Source organism: Sinocyclocheilus rhinocerous, unplaced genomic scaffold, assembly GCF_001515625.1.
Source record: "Sinocyclocheilus rhinocerous isolate Xijiao unplaced genomic scaffold, SAMN03320098_v1.1 scaffold289, whole genome shotgun sequence".
NCBI classification, from domain to species: domain Eukaryota; kingdom Metazoa; phylum Chordata; class Actinopteri; order Cypriniformes; family Cyprinidae; genus Sinocyclocheilus; species Sinocyclocheilus rhinocerous.
Window position 1 is genome coordinate 1,737,989 of NW_015636845.1, and position 21,978 is coordinate 1,759,966.

Below are 21,978 nucleotides of genomic sequence, written 5' to 3' on the forward strand. Positions count from 1 at the left end.
TCCGCAGTACTGTGCCAAATCACCCCCTCCCACCTGACCCGTCCCACCCCGCCATTGGAAGGGCCAAATGAGCCCAGACAGCAGTGCTGATTGGTCACATGGGGTCTAAGGGTCATGCCAGAAATGTTTGCGTGTGTGTCTCTTCTGATATATGATGTGTGGGGTCTCAGCAGTCCAGCTCAAAGTCGTGTTGCAGTGTACGAGATGAAAAAGCAACATCTTTACTTACTTCAAGAATTAAATAGCGTGGAGATGACAGCCTGAGGAAAAGCCTGATGACTCTGTCTGTCTGTAGGTACTGGAGGAGATTTCATGCTACCCGGAGAATGCAGACGCTAAAGAACTGAGACGGATTCTAACCCAGCCCCATTTCATGGTGAGTCACAGCAGCACAGTGCTAGTTCTGTTGTTAATCTCTTTACAGTACACCTTAAAGTCAACATGAAGTCTAAATGAACCCTATTTACTTTCTTAATGCACTTCCTGGTCTTGTTGTGAATAATTGATTTGTGCATGTTATTCCTTGTAATATTTAATCAAAATGTTATACCTTGTTTTTCCTCTGAAACATCTTTTTTTTATGCTGGCGTCACTTGTGTTGGCTATTTGATAAAATAGTAGCCAATAGCCAAATATCTGTTTAGTCATTGTTTTACTTTGGCTCTGGTTACATTGAGGTATGAATTGCCCACTTTTCACCATCTAATGGATTCCCACCCTAACTTTTAGTATACTGTTGGAAATACACTAACAATCAAAGTGTTTTTTTTTATTATTAATAATAATTTCATTCAGCAACAACATAATAAACTGACTAAAAATGACAGTAATGACATTTCAAAAAAATAAATGCTGTTCTTTTAAACTTTCTATTCATCAAAGCATCCTGAAAAAAAAATTGTATCATGGTTTTCCACAAAAGTATTAAGCAGCACAACTGTTTTCAACTGTTACAGAAGTAACTTTAGGAATCTCAAAGTGATCCTCATTATCATTGTAGTGTCCGACTGCACTGCTAACATCATGAAGTGCAGTGAAACAACAAAAGTGGAGTCTTCAAGCTTGATAAAATTTCTGTCAGCAAAACTATCTTTGAGAGCTTAATTAGAGCACTTGTACTTCTTTATGAGGCTTTATGTGTTGGATCTATTTATTCCGGACGTTGTCAGCGGTCTTGATGTTTCACCATCTCAGACTTTGCATTGCTTTTCTGTAATCCTCTTCTGTAATCAATGAGGTGTTTGTTTGTCATCTGTGTTCAGAGCATTAATTCTGTGTTTTTATCAGTGGGACAGACAACCTCATGACAGATGAAGCAGAGAGTTTGCCCTTCGCTCTAAACTGACTGTTTGTCAATAAGGTTCATCTAAAGGCTTAGTTGATTAAAGGTTCCACACTTTTTTTGGTGTCTAATTTTATTTTCAGAGGTTGTATAATGAGGAATAAAATCCTTGATCTTTCAAATAAAACAGAAAACATATTCTAACTTTCAAAATTGAAACAACATTTTCAGTCTAAAAAGACCATTTATTGATACTTTAATATGATATAATTGTACAGGTTTACCTTTCAGTCAGAGGTGAGGGTGAGAATCGTTCGTAAGATTAAAAGTAGAAAAATAGGAAAATCTGATTCTGTGTGGGAGTCAAATAATGTTGCATGGAACTGAGTGAAATTAATTAAAATTGTTTCTGGCATGATCCAGACTGCAAGAGACTTATTTGGGGGCTTTTTACATCATTTTTACTTCCACTTGAACTGGGGATTTACTACAGAACTGAGAGAAATAAAGAGGGAAGGGGTTAAAAAGGAGCTCATGCATGAGAAAACGAGACTGGGGTGATGTCAGCCTCACTAACTCTGAATGTCAGGTCAAGAGTGGGGGGATATGGGGCAGAAAAGAAAAAAACACATGAGAGGAGGGAGGTACCAGCAGGTACTAGCTGTTGAATTCCAGCATGACATTGCCCTTGATGCTTTTCTCACACTCTCATAATTGCACACATGATAGTAGGATGAGATGAGCTGGTGAGAAAAATTTACCTAATGTTACTGAAGTCTATTACATTTGATTTTTAGGAAGGCAGGCACCAGTCATAAAGCATGATAATAAACTAGATTTGTGCACTAACGTTCAAAGTTTGGGGTCAGGTCAGTAAGATTTTTTTTTTTTTTTTGAAAGAAATTAATACTTTTAAACAGCAAGGATTTATTAAATTGATTAAAAAGTGACAGTAAATACTTTTACATTGATTTAAAAAAAAAAATTCATTTTCAAATAAATGCTGTTCTTTTGAACTTTCTATTCATTAAAGAATCCTTAAAAATATATCACCGTTGCCACAAAGATATTAAGCAGCACAACTGTTTTCAACGTTGATAACAATTAAAAAAAAAATCATATTAATTCATCATATTAAAATGATTTCTTAAGGATCATGTGACACTGAAGACTTGAGCAATGGCTGCTGAAAATTCAGCTTTGCCATAACAGGAATATATTACATTTTAAAATATATTTATATAGAAAACAGTTATTTTAAATTATAATCATATTTCAAGATAGTAGTTTTTACTGTATTTTTGATCATAATAAATACAGCCTTGGTGAGAATAAGAGACTTCTTTCAAAAAAATGAAAAATCTTACTGAAGCCAAACTTTTCCACAGTAGTGTAAACGTGAGGGTATTTGCACAGCTTGATGCCTTGATTGGTTACTAAAGCATTGTTCTGTGATTGCTAAGGTGATATGTATAAGATTATTTATTGTGTGTTTGTGAAACTATCTCACTCTTTATCACTCTTTTTCAGGCCTTACTTCAGACTCATGATGTTGTGGCACATGAGGTATACAGTGACGAGGCACTGAGGGTCACCCCACCCCCCACATCACCATATCTCAACGGAGACTCACCTGAGAGCACGAACGGAGACATGGACATAGAGAACGTTACACGAGTGCGCCTGGTTCAGTTCCAGAAAAACACTGATGAACCGATGGTATGAGTTCACACATTCATTGTACATGTACACATACATATATAAACCTAAAGACTGCATAACATGAACATGACAACAGTTTCTTGTGGTCCACTTTCAAAGTGTGCAAATGCAAGCTCTGCACATCATATATCCTGTGTTTTGAGGCTTGGCACACATCTTGTCACCCTGAGCTGATGGTGGTGTTGATTAATCTCTCACAGTGGTTACATTTTATATCCACTTGTTAGTCAAACTTCCTGAAAGCTTCGTTCTCATCACTGTGGTTTTAAATGAGTTTGTGGGCACTGTTTCAGGGTATCACGTTGAAAATGAACGACCTGAACCATTGCATCGTGGCAAGAATAATGCATGGAGGAATGATCCACAGACAAGGTACATGCACCAGATGGTTTTTCCTTCAAAACTTCACCCAACACTGCCATCTATCTTGTATTTCTCCTTTATCTCCATAAACACATGATGAATTAATAGGAAAGAGATGCAACCCATTATTCTTCACAAACCCCTCAACCCATATTGGGTTGCCACATGTGGCAGGCTTGAGGGCTTGTGCCGTCACCCCGTGATGGTCAGATTGCACAATCTCCTAGAACTTGGCAGAAACGTGATACTGATGTACAAGCCTTTACCCACATGCCACACACACATGCCATCAACAACTATCTCCTACATGCATGCAAGTGGGACAAGCTTATATTAAATCTCATGCAGTTAATGTTGTCAAGTTTTCAATTTATGAAGGTTGTAAGACTAGTGATGTATATTGATGCATTTAAAATGTTGTTTTGTCACAAATTAGGAACTTTGCATGTTGAAGACGAGATCCGGGAGATCAATGGCATAAGTGTAGCAAATCAAACGGTGGAGCAGCTTCAGAAGATGCTTGTGAGTAGGAACTTGTGTATTTTCAGCTCAAAAGTTACGATTTTGTTACCATTTAATCACCCTCAAGTTGTTTGAATTATGATTTTTATACTTTCATTGAGGTATCCAGCAAAATGTCCAGACTTACAGACCGCAACCAGTAAATGGGTGTAATGTTCGAGGCATAAGCGTTGCAGTGCAGCTATCATGATTACAGTTAAATAAAACAAAAGACACATCTAAAATAACCAAGTTACATTGGTTTCATTTTAAAAATGGCCACAGACATTTATCACTTAGATTAATGCAGATTAACACAGTCTACTTTTTCCATTCTGTGCCCATTTGTGTTTTATCGTCTACTTTTTCCATTGTTCCTTGAAAAAAAGACCGATATGAGGATATATAGACATGATCCAGTAAAAATGCCCTTTCTTAATAATTTGCTTTTTGTTTTTCTGTTGACAGCGGGAAATGAGAGGCAGCATCACCTTTAAGATTGTGCCAAGCTACCGCACACAGCAGTCGCCCTGTGAGGTAATGAACTCCGTAGCCATTGCACTGTCCTCTGCTCTGTCTCTGCCAGTCTCCTCTCTCTGCAGTGCTGTGGTTTGCCTCCCTGGCCTGTCGTGGCCTTTTGTGGTGGGGTTTGATTGCCTTGGATTCTTGTGTGACTAACTGCCTGCCTGATGGCTGCGTGTTAACGCTTTTCTCCCCAAAAGCCTCCATCCTGCCGAACCAAAAGGCCTGGCTCAGACCCTACCGCACACCAATTTCACAACCAAGATACCGGAACCCTAGCTTACATATTACCGGTGTTGAGGGAAGTTTAGATGTACAATGTGAGAATGTTCACAGACAGTGTTGCAGCATTATTTGCAATTTAAAAGTGACTCTGTACCGTGCTGGTTACAGAAATACATTTTTCATAACAGTCCCCTGCCGTAACACACTACTGAGAGGATATTGAAATTAAAGTGGTCCGATTTCATTTGGAGTTCCTTCACACAGTAAATCTCTCAAGGAAGATGTTTACATTTAGGCAGTTCTGTTGGCTCCCCCTTCTGGTGGGAAGCTGCAATGCGGTCTGATGATCAAAACATGTTTGCTTTGGTATCTGTAACATTACCATGCTTTTAAAATGTCTGTTTAATAACTTTAATCTCAAGCAAATCTTTTGGTTTCCCTTACATGATGTCCCCAATTTCTTACCGCAGTGTTGGCTAGTGTCCGTTTGCTCTGCTGTTTCGCTAACCTTTATATCTTATTACAGAAAGAATCCCCCTCCACCTCCAGACAGTCCCCTGCTAATGGCCATTCCAGCATTAACAGTTCTATCTTGGTAAGGATCCCAGGCAACCTCAAATAACGACCCCCTTCCCACCCCCAACAATCTCCTAATGTTGTTTGTGATTATTTCACCCCGTTCTTGCAGTCATACCCTCTTAATTTGCACCAAATGTTATTAAATTTGTGTAATGTCCAGTTTTATGGTTTTGTTTTGTTTTTCCAGTTTGTTTTTATATATTTCACTAGAATATTTTGACGATCTCAATAAACCACAAATGCAAAGACTGAGCAAGACAGCGGCTAACATCCATTGAACATAGTTTCCGTTATCTCAGTTCGCAAATTGGTGTGCTCTGTGCTGCTGTTGCTCTCTCACTGACTGCCAGTGTGAATACAGTGTGGGGTCCCAGGAACACTGTACAGTGGACGTGGGATCTACTATTATACTTTTTAATTTCTCTTTGTTACCAGTGATGTATTGTGGTTGACAGCAAGCACATGGATTAGACCAAACTCAATGGAGGCATGCAAAGGATTCCTAGCATAAATAAAAAGCATGCATACTTCTAACAAAATGCAGTGAGATCTACATTAGCACTGCATATGAACTAGGGGTGGGCAATTTTTTATATTGATTTGACATGATAAATCAATATAAAAAAATCAAATAATATCCATTTTGACTATTGTGTTGGGTACTATGTGGTCGAGAATGGGACTCCACTAAGCCCTGTCCCTTTTAGTTACTCTTATGCTGTCAAACTTTCCTACTAGTTAAGTTTGCAAAAGTTTTGGGAAGTGGAATGTATTTATTTATGCATTTAGATATATGGATATATTCTTAAAAAATATTCTAAGCAGAAAAAAAATTCATCAATAAAATACAAGTATTTATTTAAAATATTCAGATTCAATGAAAACATAAAATTACTGTAAGTACCATAATACACAATAATAATTAATAAATATTTATTTATTAAATTATTTCATTGAAATATTCTTGCAAAAAAATAAATATAAATGTACAGTAAGCTGCTTTTGTTGCCTTTTCCTGCTTTTATACTTGTTTACATAATTATTTTTTTTGTAAAATTTAAATAAACTCTGTAAATATATATTTTGACCGGCCAAAATTTGAAATAACGTTTGCTAATATCGCTCACCCCTGCTATAGACCCAGTGGAACCCACTTGGTGTTCTTCATAGAGGGGGGTTAGTCTCCACCTCATGAACATGCTTGAATGGAGTACGGTGCTGAAGCTGCTTGCTTGCTCCTTGCTTTCTTGTGTGTTGCTGTTCTGAGATTTACCCTCAACAGCCCTTCTTCTCTTTTAACAAATGAAGTAACTTGTGGTCCTCCTTTGTGGAGTTAGCATTGCCCCTAGTGGTTTTAACCAGATTTATTGTTATGTTTTGTTGAATGTATATTTCTTTTCATTGTTATCGTTATTAATTGTTATTTAATTGTTTCATGAGTCCTGTCTTTCCTCTGTAAATGGTCAGTCTCTCTTTCACTGCTGGGCTTTGCTTTACAGGACTTGCCGTCAACCATGCAGCCAATAGGACGTCAGGTGAATAGAGCATCCATCAGTCTTAGCACCCTCTATTGACTAGTGCTTTTCCACACTGCTCTTGTGCTTGAGATTGAATGAACAAGTTAGTGATTCACCGCTATTAACATCCTGCTTTCTCTATCAGTTTTTGTACTAATACCATTCACCATTAGCTGCTCTACAGACAGACTTGGTTGTAGTGTTATTGCATTGCACTTACTCAACAACAAGACTGTAAATGCAAAGATATTGTTATTTATGCTGTTTTTTAAAAGTTTACATAAATTTCAAGGGGATTATCGTTTTAACATTAATTTTTATTCTTACAGATGGGTTATTCTATGCGTTGAACCAGTTGAGAAAATATCAAGAACATGCTTCTGTCTTATCCTAACCCCGTGTAGTCTCATGCTTTTCTACTTGCCCTGGGCTACAGAGTGGTGTGTGTTTCCTCTTACATCCATCTAAATTACCCTGCAAATCATCAAAGCTGAGAATGTGGAATCAGAGAGCCCATCACAATTTGTTCTTCTAATCTCTAGTCCTTGCCTTTAAGAATTGTGTCCTAATAGGATGAGAAGTAGAAAGGGAGACATACAATCAGCAGAGGGCGCCATCTGCCAGCACGGGTCCATCTGTGTTGGCTGAAGTGCATCACTGAGCGCTGGAAATGATCTGCTATGTTACAAGTGATGAGAACAGAGTGATATATATGACTGATATCTCCACCCTGCTTTGTTCCTTTTTATCAGCCCATAACTTTTCTGAACGTTAGATTTATAGCTGCATTCTTCATCTCACCAACCCCAGTAACAGTGCCGTATTAATGCCGCCACAGTGCCGTGATATTGCATGATGTTTGTAATACTCTCATGCCCTAGATCTCCAGACCTCCAATCAAGGATACATTTTCCATAAAGGTAAGATTTTGAAGAATGAGCCCAACCCACTGCTCTGAAAAAAATGTTGTGTACCATTTAAGTCCAAATGTAGCAAGGACTCAAGAACAATTACATCACCAGTGCGATTCTTGGAAAATATAACGTTAAGCTCGATTTTTGCAATGTTTGTACTTAAAGGCCCCTTTCAGTCAATTCAATGTCATTTATTTTTAATCCAGGAGTCACACACCACTCTACCCTCAGACTGCAGTTCAGTACCCAACTGCACTAAATGTCCAGCAAGGACTCATAACTCACTCTCATGCATACTTACATGCATCATCTGTTTGCCAACGTGCTCAGTTTTCATACCGTGCTGCTTCAGCCAAGCATGCCTATCATCTCAACTGAAACCTGATCTCCACTTGTACCTTGACCTCCAGTTGCACCTTAACCTCCTCTTGTACCCTGACCTCCTCTATCAGTCAGTCCTTTCCTGTGCTGTGTCTGTGCCACTGTAGGGTTTTTCTGACTTCGACTGATTATGTCTTTTCTCAGATCTATGTACGGGCGCAGTTCGAGTATGATCCGGTGAAGGATGACCTCATCCCCTGTAAAGAGGCAGGGATTCGCTTCAGGGTGGGTGACATAATCCAGATTATCAACAAAGATGACCATAACTGGTGGCAAGGCAAGCTGGAAAACACCAAGAATGGCACAGCAGGACTGATTCCCTCACCTGAACTTCAGGAGTGGTGAGTTAGGTTCTTTCCTAGAGGAGAATGACCACTTTAATCGTTTCTTTTGTTTGTATGATGAAAACCAGAAGATTGTGATTGGCTGCTGCTGAGAGTAGAGGGAAAGAAGATACAGTACAATGCAAGTCGCTCGCAATACGATTTAAAAGCACTCGAAGATGTGCTATCATCAAGGCTAACAGATATGCTGCACACTAACCACATGTTCATCTAATTGTTTCTTTTGTTTGTTTTATTCTAGGCGGGTGGCCTGTATAGCCATGGAGAAAACCAAGCAAGAACAGCAGGCAAGCTGTACTTGGTTTGGCAAGAAAAAAAAGCAGTACAAAGACAAATACCTAGCAAAGCACAACGCAGGTAGAGTTTCCGATGGGCTTTCTGCACCTTCCCTCTCTCTTCATACAGACAATAACTAGATTTTGGTCGATCAGCTCTTCCTTATTGGAGATCTAATTAGTAATCTTTATGTCCCCCGTAAGCAAGAGTAAAATCGAATGGGCTTCTAACACTGATGTGGGCGTATGACATCACAAAAAATAGCAGCTCTCAGGGAGATGTAAACAAGTATTGATTAATGATAAGCATTCACTTTTAAGAACTTTGCTGCCTTTTTAGCAAATATTTGTCAAGATAAGTGTGTAAAACACTATAAGGTCATTCATAAAATTACTGCCTTTTCTACTTAGAAGTAAATTAATATATAATATAAATCAATATATTATTCAACATTTATCTGATAGAATGCATAGGATCTTATAAAAATGTAATAAGATTTTTATGCATTCTACCAGATAAATGTTGCAAATGTTGCATTGTGCCATTAATTAAAATAAATACATTTTATTATAAAAATTATGCAGTATATAACATGCATATATTGTTTTATATTATATATTAATTTATTTAGCTTGTGGTATATGTATGCAGTATATTCTGAAGTTTGGGGTCAGTAAGATCAAAAAAATACTTTTATTTGCCAAAATTCTATGGTGTGTTAGAAAGATTTCTATTAAAAAAATGCAGTTCTTTTGAATTTTCCTAAAAGATGTATTGTAATATATATATTAAAATAGAAAATTGTAATAATATTTCACAATTTTTTTTTACAATTTTTTTTAATCAAATAAAAGAAACTTATGAGCATCAAAACCTTTAAAAACAAACTTACCAACCCCAAACTTTTGATGAACAGTAGTGATTGTCTTCGGAAAGACAACAGTTTTTCAAATTTAATTTGACATTTATTACAAGTATTGTAAGTTGAAATTACACTCTTAAAATGACACACTTTTCAAAAAGAGAATTTAATGCTGGTATTTGAATGAATAAATATCTACTTTTTAACTATGATTTGTTTACTATACAAAAATATTAGTAACAGGATTGGCATATTTAGATTAGTCCATTACTGACAAACATATCAAAGCAAAAAATAAAGTAATAAAAAGAGGCTCATACGAGATCCACTTTATAGAATGACCTGGTAAATTATTCTCTTTGTTGATGATCAAATGCTAGAATTGACTGTTTGTTTGTTTGTTTGTTTGTTTTTAATACATAATTACTGTTGTCAGATAGTCATATGATCAGAAGCACAAGAGAACACTGTTGTTGATGGCTATTGCTAACACTGTCAGGAAGAATGCATATATGTCTTTTTTACATCAGTGACAGTCTATAATTAGTATTATGTTTATATTAGTTCCTGCTTTTCAGAGACAGCAGACTTTACCCTCATGGGATGGTTGTCAGCAGATGTTGCTAGCAACGTCTTCATTGAATGATTCAAACTGTAGTTTAGAGGCTGTAGGGAGTGTCTCTGTGTGTCTAGTGGTAGGTATGGGCAGGTAACAGGGCCCTGTGCTGTCTAGCTCAAATAACCCGAGGTCCTGACTGCAGCATTTCCACAAATAGCAGGGTAACTTGTGCCAATACATAGCCAAGTAGCTGTGTGTGGTTCTGCCTGCTGTTCCCTGACCAAACAGTCCCTTAAGAGTCTTTCATTTTGCTTCAAGTACCAAAGGGGCTCATTAAAGCCATCCACAGTGGAAACCTGGGTCGTTATCGCTGATGAGCACACCTGCATATATATACCACTATGCAACAAGTGCGTTTATGTGTGTGTTCTCACGGGGAATGCAAAGCCATAAGTGAGATGCCCATGTTTTCCGTAATCGTGTATGGTTGAAAGGGCCGGGGGAGAGAAAAAAGTGTCTTTAATATGGGTAACTCATATGTCATGGTGAAGTTCATGTGTTCATCATGGCTTCAGGTCTAAACCAACACACAGCCTCCACTGAAGATGCACCTGTGTATGTGCTCTCGGATGTACTCCTCCTGCTTTCAGATATACTGTGACTGGATGCAAATTTTACGATCTCTATATAAATCGATCCTGACACTATGAAAGGCAGCAATTACATGATCTCATTAGAAGCATGGTGAACCCCACCGCTTTTAACATCTTATATAAGCGAGTCATTTAGGTCCTGCTTCAGTCTGCAGTACTAGCTATCACAGGGTCAGGTTACTACCTTCGAACACACAGGATGTTAAATGATGCCATCGTTCCTTCTTGTCAAGATCTCCCCAGTGGTGTGGAATAGTTTAAAGGTGAGCTTCCCAAAAGGTGGATTTGTTAGTTCAGACTGTAGACACAGTGACGATGACTCCACTGAATCATAAAGCCAGAAACTCATTCTGTGCAAGTATGTCAATTCAAACACTTCTAGCTACACAACCTTGATTTTGCATTGTTGCGTTATGCAGTGTTTCTGAACACAGTTTATAATGCAGGTACACTACCATTCCAAAGTTTGAGGTCAGTAAGATTTTTTTTTTATTATTACAAAGAAATGAATGCTTTTATCCAGAAAGGCACATTAAATTAATCAAACGTGACAGTAAAACTTTTTATAATAGAAATATTTCTATTGCAAATAAATGCTGGGTTTTTTTTAGCTGGAATCCTATCACGGTTTATACAAAATTAATAATAATAATAATTAATAATTCATTACATTTATATAGCGCTTTTCTGGGTACTCAAAGCGCTTTACATGAAAGGGGGGGAATCTCCTCAACCACCACCAATTAAGCAGCACAACTGTTTTAAACATGAATAATAATAAGAAATGTTTCTTGAGCACCAAATCAGCATATTAGAATGATTTCTAAAGGATCATCTGACACTGAAGACAGGAGTAATGATGCTGAAAAATCCGTTTTGACATCACAGGAATAAATGGTGTTTTAGAATATATTAAAACAGAAAACAGTCATTTTAAATTGTTATAATATTTCACAGTATTTTTGTTTTTACTGTATTTTTTATCAAATAAATGTAGCCTTGGTGAGCATAAGAGACATCTTTAAAAAACATTTAAAAACCTTACCGGCCCCGAATCCCCAATTTTGAGTGGTGGTGCATGCTTAGAATTCGTAGTGTTGCAATGTGTTTTGGTGAAATTTAATGATTAGCTTTGATTTATCATTGTACTAATGGCAAAGTCCATCAGCGGCGGGGAGCGCAGATCAGACATAATCCCTCCTGAGCCCAGTGCCCCACTTTACCGAGTCTGATTTGAGCTCACTCAAGCCTGTGTTATACTTTCCGCGTGCGCGAGTCCGCTAGGGTCCGCTATGGTATGCGTGACGTAAAAATCGTCATCGGAGAGTGTGCGTGGAGGCTCTGCGCGGACATCCGCGTGCCTCCCATTTTTTGTGACCGCTCGGACAAGTACGCGGTCAGTAGGCTACAAAAGCACCAACTGCGCATGCGCAGGCTGTGTTTAGAAGCCCGTTGCTACTCGGACCTGTACAATCCGTCGATAAAACAATATAAAGACAGTCAGATGTGCAATAACTGTGGGCAATTGTTTGTTCACATGTTTGTTTACTGTTCAAGCCTATCTACTGCGCATGTATGGAACACGTCCGCGGAGCGGACCATCAACGTATGCTTTTGGTAGTATAAATACAAGTAGTCCGCGTCCGCGCTGTCCGTGTACGCGTCTGGATTGCTCATGCGGAAAGTATAACACAGGCTTTAGCCAGTGAGGCAGGAAATGGGACTCTTTGGGGTATTACGGCCTTTTTTCAGGTCTCGTCCAAATTCCTCCAGGATTGTTTAATTGTCTAAAACTGTTTTGATTTTGTGGGGTTTGTCTAAGGCAAGGAGCTTTGTTACAGTTGTGCTTTGGGCTTTTCCAGCTATAATGTGCAGGTTCAGATCAGGTTAGGAAGGGAAATAGGAAGCATATGTTTGGGGATTTTCCAATAGGAAGCAGTTGGTAAGGACTTGTCTTTCACAAGGAGAATTTCATCTTTGCGAGACAAAAAAACAACATTGCACCAACAGGCTTATAAAGAAAATAGACCTCTATTTAAATAGGTGTGTATCTACAGGCCAGGAAGTGCTTTTCTCAGTTATGTGTGAAAGCAGAAGGGGGTCAGTTGTGGCTTAGCTCAGTGTGTGTACAGTTTTGATGTCCTGTTAGCTCCTCCCTTTATTCTGTTCAATCCTAGTAATTTCAGCATTGACACACATCATCTAAATCCACTTTTCATTGTATCATTAAAAACCTACTAGATTATGTTTGTTTTTATTTTGTCTCAGGTTTGTTGACACAGTGATTGAATTTACAATTTTCACCTGGCAGATGAAAATTAAACAGAAAAAACATACACAGAACATACACCACTGTTCAAAAGTTTGGGATCAATAGGTGTTTTTTTTATTTTTTATTAATGTTTTTATAAATCAAGGCTACTTTAAAATGATCAAAAGTGACAAGTGAAAAAAATGATCAAAAGTGACACTTAGTGTTACAAAAGATTTCTATTTCAAATAAATGCTGTTTTTAAGGAATCTTTAAAAAAAGAAGTATCGTTATGCAGCACCATTAACTTGAAAAGGTTAGATTTGTACCCTAACCCCACCACCATGACTTGTTTTTTCTTCTTTCCTTTTTTCCCTTTCACCACATACCTTTATTTGTGTTAAGATGTTAATGTATATGTCAAAATATAATTGTACATGATAACCGTTAAGAGAAAACTAATTTTGTTGGAATTTTCTGTGCCAAATTTAGAAAACTAAATACAGAGGATGTTTTAAAAAAAAAAGTAGTAGTATCATGGTTTCCACAAAATTAAACAGTTTTCAACATTGATCCTATGTTTGTTTCTTGAGCACCAAATCAGTATAATAGGACAATTTCTAAAGGATCATGTGAACACTGGAGTAATAGCTGCTGAAAATTCAGCTTTGCCATCACAGGAATGAATTCTATTTTAAAATACATTAATGTAGCAAACAATTCTTATAAATTGTAATATTTCACAATATTTTTTCTGCATTTTTGATCAAATAAATTTAACCTTTGTGAGGATGAGAGACTTTTTTCAAAAACAAAATCTTACAGAGCCCAAATTTTGGAACTTTAATGTATACATGCATGAACACTGAAGGAGGTGGGTTTGGTGGTGGACACTTGAATTGTCCCTCTAAGAAACCATCTAGCAACATTCTAGTAACCATATAGCAAGGAGAGCTGTAATGATACAGATGGATGGTAGAAATGTGTCAGCCAGTAGAGATTTTCCTTTGCTTATTCTGTGGTAGACATGACTATCACATAATATGATCTGTTGGTTTGTGTGACAAGTTCAGAAAAAATAATAATAATTAAATAATATTATGTAGCTTTTATCTGCCAAGTTTTTAATTCACTGGATTATGAATAGGCATTACCACATGCTTATGTAATATATACACATGTCCACATATGTCATGATGTATAGCATTGCTGTAATAGAACATTATTCATACTGTGACCGCAAATGATAATACTTGGGCAGATTATCAGAAAAACCTCTTAATTCCGCACTTTAATTGCAGCTTTCAGATTCCAGCCTTGATATGCAAGTGCATTGCTGTGAATGTCAGAGGCATGTTTCATTGTTCAGAGCAGCGCCGTCTCGCATGCTGTGAAAGCGCCCCATCCAGAGCAACCCGAGCTCACAGATGGCCATCATGTCTCTGTGCTTCGAGCATCACAGCTTTGGGCGTGCTTGTTGTTGTGTTTGTTTACTGATGTTCTGTTAACTGAGCCATAACTCAATGACCCCCCTCCCCTGTCCATTTTACATGCTGTCTATCTACCAATGGCCTCTGTGCATGTAAGTAACTGCGTTGCTGTGCCATACAGCCTCTGTGCTTAATTCTCTCTTTCTCTGTCTGTCTCCGTCTTACTCAATCCCCTTGCTGTGGTGATTTTATTAACCCCGAAACCATCTTTGCCTATTAGCAACCTCCATTTTTCTCAATCAACAGAACAAAGATCTTTTTTGATGTTTGTGTGGTATTCGTGGTTTACTTTGTTGTGTTGTGCTTTGTGTTTTTAGTTTATTTTTAAGTCTGTATTCTCTGTCTGAACCCTATGCACCTATATCCACTGATCCACAGTACAAAATGAGGCTTCTCTGTGTGCAAATCCATTAAACATCCTACATATATAGAGCTGCATACTCAAGGTCAAGCGAAAGAGGTGCATGAATCATTTAAGGCATCTATTCATAGAGGGAGATGAGTGCTGAAATCACATTTCACGTGGAAATGACACAAATGGCTCACGTTTCCCACTGCCAAGTCAACTCACCGTCTCCTGCACACACCAATGCGGTCTACCCCAAAACACCCCCCGCATGCACACTGCAGCCAGTTTTACTCATTATGCAACCGAAACACTGTGGTAGAAAAGGCTAAGTGATATACCTTTGTGGAAGTTCACAATAGCAATAAATGATACTTTGTCCTTTAGAGCAGTCGTATTTCAGAGGAATCATCGTTTTAGCCCATCAGACGTTTTCTCATTTTTATGCTAGCATTACTAGTGACAGTATCTAACTGTGAAAATTAACAGGTTTCATGCTGCTTTTTTTCCATTCATAGTGACCAAAAAACTGCAAAAAGCACTATAGAAGTAGTCCATGCAACAATCATGGCTTTGTGTGATGACTGAAATCTAATTGATAATCTTCTTCTTCTTAATTTTCCTTTGCACATTCACTATAGATTTTGTTGGATAAATATACTTCTGTTCAAAAGTTAGGAGGCCGTAAGATATATAAGAATGATTTCTGAAGTAGTTGCTGCTAGAAATTCAGGTTTGCCATCAAAGAAATAAATTACATTTTAGACTATATTAAAATAGAAAGCAGTCGTTTTAAATTGTTATAATTGTTCACAATGTTACTGTTTTACTGTATTTTTATACAAATATATACAGCCTTGGTGAATATAAGACTTCTTTCAAAAACATTTTATACAGACCCCAAAAAACACAAAACCGTAAAATCAAACATTTTAAATGCTGCAAGTAAATTTCAGCATAATTACATTATAATGTAGGGTGTTAACAAGTGTTATTAAATTCATAGTGTTTTTAAAGATTAACTGTGCATTAGATGATGGCAATGGTAATGTAAAATGTAAAAATAGAGGAAATGTGCATACAAAATATCTCCATGTTTGACATCGGTGACAAGTTTGAATATGCAGAAATGCCAAGTGTGAGCGGCTGGGATGTGTTTTCTCAGCTCGGCTTCTGTGCTGCATTTGAACACACTGATACATGAAGCCACTCTGCTGCAGTGGAGACTGAATGTCAGTCAGACACAGTATCAAATCCCCCATCAGGCCTGTAGCATTACATAAACAGCCAAAACACATGCAGTCCTCATAGTCCCAATGAAAACAGAGAACAAATTACCCAAAAACATCCCCCTTTCCTTTGTAAGATTCCACATTTGTTTTTTACTTTAAAACTGTTTTTTGGTAGTCTAATGACAACAGCAAACCGTTTTTGAAATTTAAGGTCAATCTCTCCCTACTATTAAATAACAATCTTGCGTTTTGTTTTTTTTTAGTGTTTGATCAACTAGATCTGGTTACATATGAGGAAGTAGTGAAGTTGCCAGCATTCAAGAGGAAAACATTAGTTTTACTAGGTGTGTATGTAGATCTTGGTTTAAATCCACATCTTACCTTTGTTAGTTGGCATGAAGCATGTCTCTTACATGTGTGGTTTGTTGTCGACTGGCAGGTGCTCACGGTGTTGGCCGAAGACACATCAAGAACACACTCATCACCAAACACCCAAACAGATTTGCTTATCCCATTCCACGTAAGAAACATTCCCAAATCACTGTCTCTAACAGTCCACACGATTGGTTACTGCTCAACTGATAACCTCAAACTCATTTCTGCCCCAAAAGACACAACCAGACCTGCAAAGAAAGATGAAGAGAACGGCAAGAATTATTTCTTTGTATCCCACGACCAAATGATGCAGGACATCTCCAACAACGATTACCTGGAGTACGGCAGCCACGAGGACGCGATGTACGGCACGCGGTTGGAGACAATACGCAAGATCCATGAGCAGGAACTCGTAGCCATACTGGATGTAGAGCCACAGGTGAACCTTTAACTGCCCTAGAAGACAGTTGAACATTAACCTTGTAGGTCATTCCTCTTATGCAGTTTTGGTATTGCATACTTTCAGAAATATGTTCTGCTTAAGTTCAGGAACTTAAACTTTGCTATAACTTTATTGTTTATGCAAAGAAAACTATTAAGATGAGACTTAATAAGATGGAAATAAAGACTTAAGGTCAGTTAGCCATTACTTGGTGAGGAATTAGGATATATCTTAGAGTGTCAACTTGATAGTAGTTTAGATATTTAAACTATATTGAATATTATCAAACCAGATGGAATGTTTTGGATTGATATAAACCATCTAATACCACAAAACTTTATGAAATCAAATCTAATTGATGTTAGTGTCATTTGCATACCATAAATAATGTCATTACCCTTTAGGATGAAGTCTGTAGAGAACCGGTTATTGTTAGAAAAGACAAAAGGAAAGTGATGTTAAGACAAAAATTTCAGTTAGAGGAAAAAAAGAACTAGACAAGCACCTAGAATAATTTTCAAGTTAAAAGTTGCATTGCAAAACTAACAACATGATCCGATCCAAGTGAAATTATTCAAAACTGATATTGTGCTAAAAGAAAACTGACAAATTTGATTGCATCTTAATCATAATTTAATATCATATCTCAAATATATTTAGACACATATGATGGGGACATAAGAAATGTAGTGCAATAACTCTCAGTCTTGTGTTCAAATTTTCTCAGGCACTGAAGGTTTTACGGACAGCTGAATTTGCTCCCTATGTGGTTTTCATTGCTGCACCAACCATCACTCCCGGCATGAACGAGGTGAGATCAGGAGTTCTCAGTATGCCATGGCATTTGTCACCTCACTGGCAGAACAACTCCACCTGACTTCTCTTCCTTCTTTCATTCAGCTACATCTTTCTTTAGCCGCTCTTTCTTTCTTTCTTTTTGCATGCACCTTTTTGGCATGTTTTTTAATTTCTTCTAACTTTCCTCACATCACGCTCAGCTTCCCAGATGGTGCAGGAAAAGCTACCTGTGAGTATGGTCAACTAGAACCTAGTGCCTACAAAGCTCTTCCCAAACATGTTCCACTTCGTTTATGACCTTTATAACTAAGGTCAATTGGACAGACGGCTGTTTTTAAGAAAACCCTGATCCACATCTTAGTACTTATTACCATTTAAAAGTTTGGTTCAGTAAGAATTTTTATTTTTTTACTTTTTAATTTAAACATTTTTAATTTAATTTAAATTTTTTAAAGACATTAATACTTTTATTCAACAAGAATGCATTACATTTTAGCAAAAGTGATGGGAAAAAGACTAAATAAAAATATTAAGCAGCACAACAGTTTTCAACATTGATTTCTGAAGGATCATGTGACACTGAAGACTGAAGTAATGGCTGCTGTAAATTCAGCTTTGGCATTATTATTAAAGGGCTCATATGATGTTGCTAAAAAGAGCATTATTTTGTGTATTTGGTGTAATGAAATGTGTTTATGCGGTTTAAGGTAAAAAAAACCACATTATTTTCCACATACTGTACATTATTGTTTCTCCTCTATGCCCCGCCTTTCTGAAACACGTCGATTTTTACAAAGCTCATCGGTCTGAAAAAGCGAGGTGTGCTGGTGTGCCAGCTATCCAGTGCGTTGTGATTGGCCGAATATCCCAAGTGTGTGACGGAAATGTTACGCCCCTTACCACATTGTGATGCCCTGTTCCGGCCGGAGCGACGATTCAAAAAACTCCAAAGAGAAAGGAAAAATTGAAATCGCATCATATGACCCCTTTAAAGAAATGTAGGCTTGGTGAGAAAAAGAGCCTTTTCCCAATAACAACAAAAAATCTTACCGACCCCAAACTTTTGAATGATATTGTATATATACACTAGTACCATCCTTCCCAACTCTCCAATCCTCCGTTTATATCTTTAGGATCATAAATGAAATTTTCTTACATGGGCACGTTATCAGAATTCATCCATTATCCTTTCAAAAGACCCTTTTCCCTCTCATCATCTCTTTTACTTACTCTTCTTCTTTCATGCTGTAGGATGAGTCATTACAGAGGCTGCAGAAGGAGTCCGAGATCCTCCAGAAGACATATGCACACTATTTTGACCAAACCATCATCAATAATGAGATTGACGAGACTATTCGGCTCCTGGAGGAAGCCATAGACCTGGTTTGCACCACGGCCCAGTGGGTTCCAGTGTCCTGGGTCTACTAAAACAGCAAGCCCATCAACCTGTAACCTTACACCCTTCATAACCTCATACTTTGCGTGCATCTCTGCAAGAAGAAAAAAAACTTGCAACTTTCCCATGATGCAAACAGAAGCCCACCTCTGACGTTTAACAACAACATCGATGTACCTGCAGTGAGCCCAGTCTTGGCCCCTCACAGACTACCTAGAAGTAGTGTTGTATTAATGAAAAAAATCTATAAAATAAATGACTAAATATTGTCATGTCTATATAGCTAGGAGGCAACATTTTGTAGACGTTTGATTTAAAGAGACAGTATCCTACATGACGCATTTTCCTGAAAGGAATATTTTTATAGTTTTTAATGCCCATATTTCTGTTAGTACCAGACTGAAAGTGCGGTATTCCTACAGCAGAATCCTCACAGCTTTCATCTGTCCAGCCGTCCATCATACATAATCCCACATTATCCATGCGGCAGAGCCCAGCTGCTTTAGCACAACCCTGCGATTCAGCTTTCAACCCTTTGCCTTTTTTTTGGTTCGTTTTTCCCATTTCACCCTCCTCTACACGTGGATACTGTCTCTCTAAAGACGCACATAGATGTTTTAGAGATTTGAATGAGATCTCATGCATGTGAACATTGACGAGCGTCCATGCTGTCAGTGTTAGCTGTGTTCAGACCGTCACCCACAGCAGAAAACATTCCATTCGTCTGGATGAACACATTCAAACAGCTGGAGCCGGTGACGAGGAGAGAAACAAAAAAGACCTATGCCCATCCCTTGCATTTTGGCAACTTTGTAAACAGTTTATTTTTACCAATCATGTAGTAAAATGTGTTTGTAAATGGTCTAAATTTTTATTTGTTGTAAGATTAAGGGGTTCTGGATGAAAATGAGTTTAGAAATGTGTCGTTTGAGAGTATTAATGTTGATTCAGAAATCCCATTTTTATTCTGTGCAGTTGTTTGAGGAAGAGGTCTGCAAAGCGAAAGGACAACACGGTCTGTTCATCTGAATGCTTCTGTACATGACAAACGGTTTACTCAAACTGCCCTGTGTAAATGGCTCTGCCGATGACGGAGCAGCTCTTTTTTTTTAAATATATTTCCTTTTATGTGGTGAAGATCTCCTCTGTGTCTTCTGCTCTGTGTTGCTCATCCAGCTCTTGCTCGGCCTCTCTGTGTGAGTTGGCAGAGACGGGCCAATGGAAAACTTTTGGTTCCTCTTTTACCGTTTTGTTTTTCCGGATTTTTCCCAGCAGCTGTGGTAGGTCACGCCCTGCCCGCTTGACGCTGCGTGACTGCAGTCGGGATCAGTGCCCAGTTATGTGTCTGAGAGCGACGCGGAGTGGGTGTTTGCTTGACCAGTGGTGCTGTGTGTCGGACATATTTCTGTATGCAATAGAAACCGAGAGAGCTAGTGTGCTGCTACATGTGTAAAGTTTCCAATACGATAATATTCAAGATTTTTATTTGAAGTCTCTTATGTTCACCAAGGCTGCATTTATGTAATCAAAATACAGTAAAACTGTAATATTGTGGAATATTATTACAATTTAAAATAACTTTATTTTAATATTTTTAAACATGTACATTATTCCTGTAAACCTTACTCCAGGTCCTTCAGAAATCATTCTAATATGCTGATTTGGTTATAAAGAAACATTATCAATACGATTATTATCAATGTTGAAAACATCTGCATTTTTGTGCAAACCAAGATAAAAAAAATTCAGGATTCTTTAAAGAACAGAAAGCTCAAAAGAACAATTTTTTTTTAAATAGAAATATTTTATGACATTATAAATGTCATTAGTCACTTTTAAACAATTTAATGCATCCTTGCTAAATAAAAGAATTCATTAAAAAAAAAACACTGTAGTGTATTTTGGTACTGTCATAGAGGTAAATATAAATGTTCATATATGTGACCCTGGACCAGATAAGGGTACATTTTTTTAAATTGAGATTTATACATCATCTGAGGGTGTTAAAAAATCTAAATATTGAGGAAAATCACTTTTAAGGTTGTCCAAATGAAGTCATTGGCAATGCATATTACTAATCAAAAAATTAAGTTTTGATATATTTACAGTAGGAAATTTACAAAATATCTTCATGGAACATGATCTTTACGTGTTATTGTAATGATTTTTGGCATAAAAGAAAAATCTATCGTTTTGACCCATACAATGTATTTTTGGCTATCGCTACAAATATACCCTTGCTACTTGAGACTGGTTTTGTGGTCCAGGGTCACATATAAAGAAGCAGGATTTATTTACGTTCAAATCCCAGGAGGCACAACTAAAGGGCACTTGGCATCACCTTCCTCCAGCTGGGTCGGGGTATGTCGTCTTGAGCTCACTAACAAACTGTGTTCCTCCTGAAGAGAGCTGCTTCTCATCACTGTTTGTGCCACAGTCAAGAACAGAGGGTTGAAATGCTGCCTTCCCAGTTGATGAAATACACACATGAATGACACCGTTCACCTGCAGAAACCTGATTGACACGGATATAAAGGCCAGGGAGGAAAATGAATGATTTTAGCGGTCATTAAAAAAAAAGAAAAGGCAGCTCATCAGAAACAATGGAATGTAAAACCAGAGCCAGATTTTGCATGTTTGAATTGTTTTTCATGAAAATGAGACAGAAATGGTGAACTTTATCTTGTACACATTGCCAAATTTGTTTCTGAAGTGTAGTTGGCCAGTTTTAGCTGAATAAAGTCACCACAAATAGAAAAATAGACTTTCAAGCTGGAAAAAAAATTACTGCACCATTATTTGTATTGTTAAGTGAATAACCTGACGAGGTTGCTTTATTAACTGCTGCAGTACCGTGAGAGCATATTATTTCAAAAAGGAGCTAAACTTTATGAATGCATTTGAGATAATTTTATCTTGACATTTCGATTTGATTCTAAACACCATGT

General features: G+C 37.5%; 1 protein-coding gene across 1 annotated transcript in view; it reads left to right on the forward strand.

The window, feature by feature from the left end:
- The window catches only part of LOC107748183 (peripheral plasma membrane protein CASK-like), a 191,196-nt gene extending 171,395 nt beyond the window's left edge, over window positions 1-19,801 (forward strand). Inside the window, exons 9-22 of the mRNA XM_016562883.1 lie at window positions 296-376; window positions 2,813-3,001; window positions 3,298-3,376; window positions 3,804-3,889; window positions 4,337-4,405; window positions 5,142-5,210; window positions 6,694-6,729; window positions 8,151-8,347; window positions 8,592-8,707; window positions 16,283-16,363; window positions 16,459-16,539; window positions 16,631-16,833; window positions 17,564-17,647; window positions 18,886-19,801. Coding sequence (XP_016418369.1) covers window positions 296-376; window positions 2,813-3,001; window positions 3,298-3,376; window positions 3,804-3,889; window positions 4,337-4,405; window positions 5,142-5,210; window positions 6,694-6,729; window positions 8,151-8,347; window positions 8,592-8,707; window positions 16,283-16,363; window positions 16,459-16,539; window positions 16,631-16,833; window positions 17,564-17,647; window positions 18,886-19,062 — 1,548 coding nt within the window. The 3' untranslated portion in view covers window positions 19,063-19,801. The remainder of the gene's footprint in view (window positions 1-295; window positions 377-2,812; window positions 3,002-3,297; window positions 3,377-3,803; window positions 3,890-4,336; window positions 4,406-5,141; window positions 5,211-6,693; window positions 6,730-8,150; window positions 8,348-8,591; window positions 8,708-16,282; window positions 16,364-16,458; window positions 16,540-16,630; window positions 16,834-17,563; window positions 17,648-18,885) is intronic.
- Window positions 19,802-21,978: the final 2,177 nt, after the last annotated feature.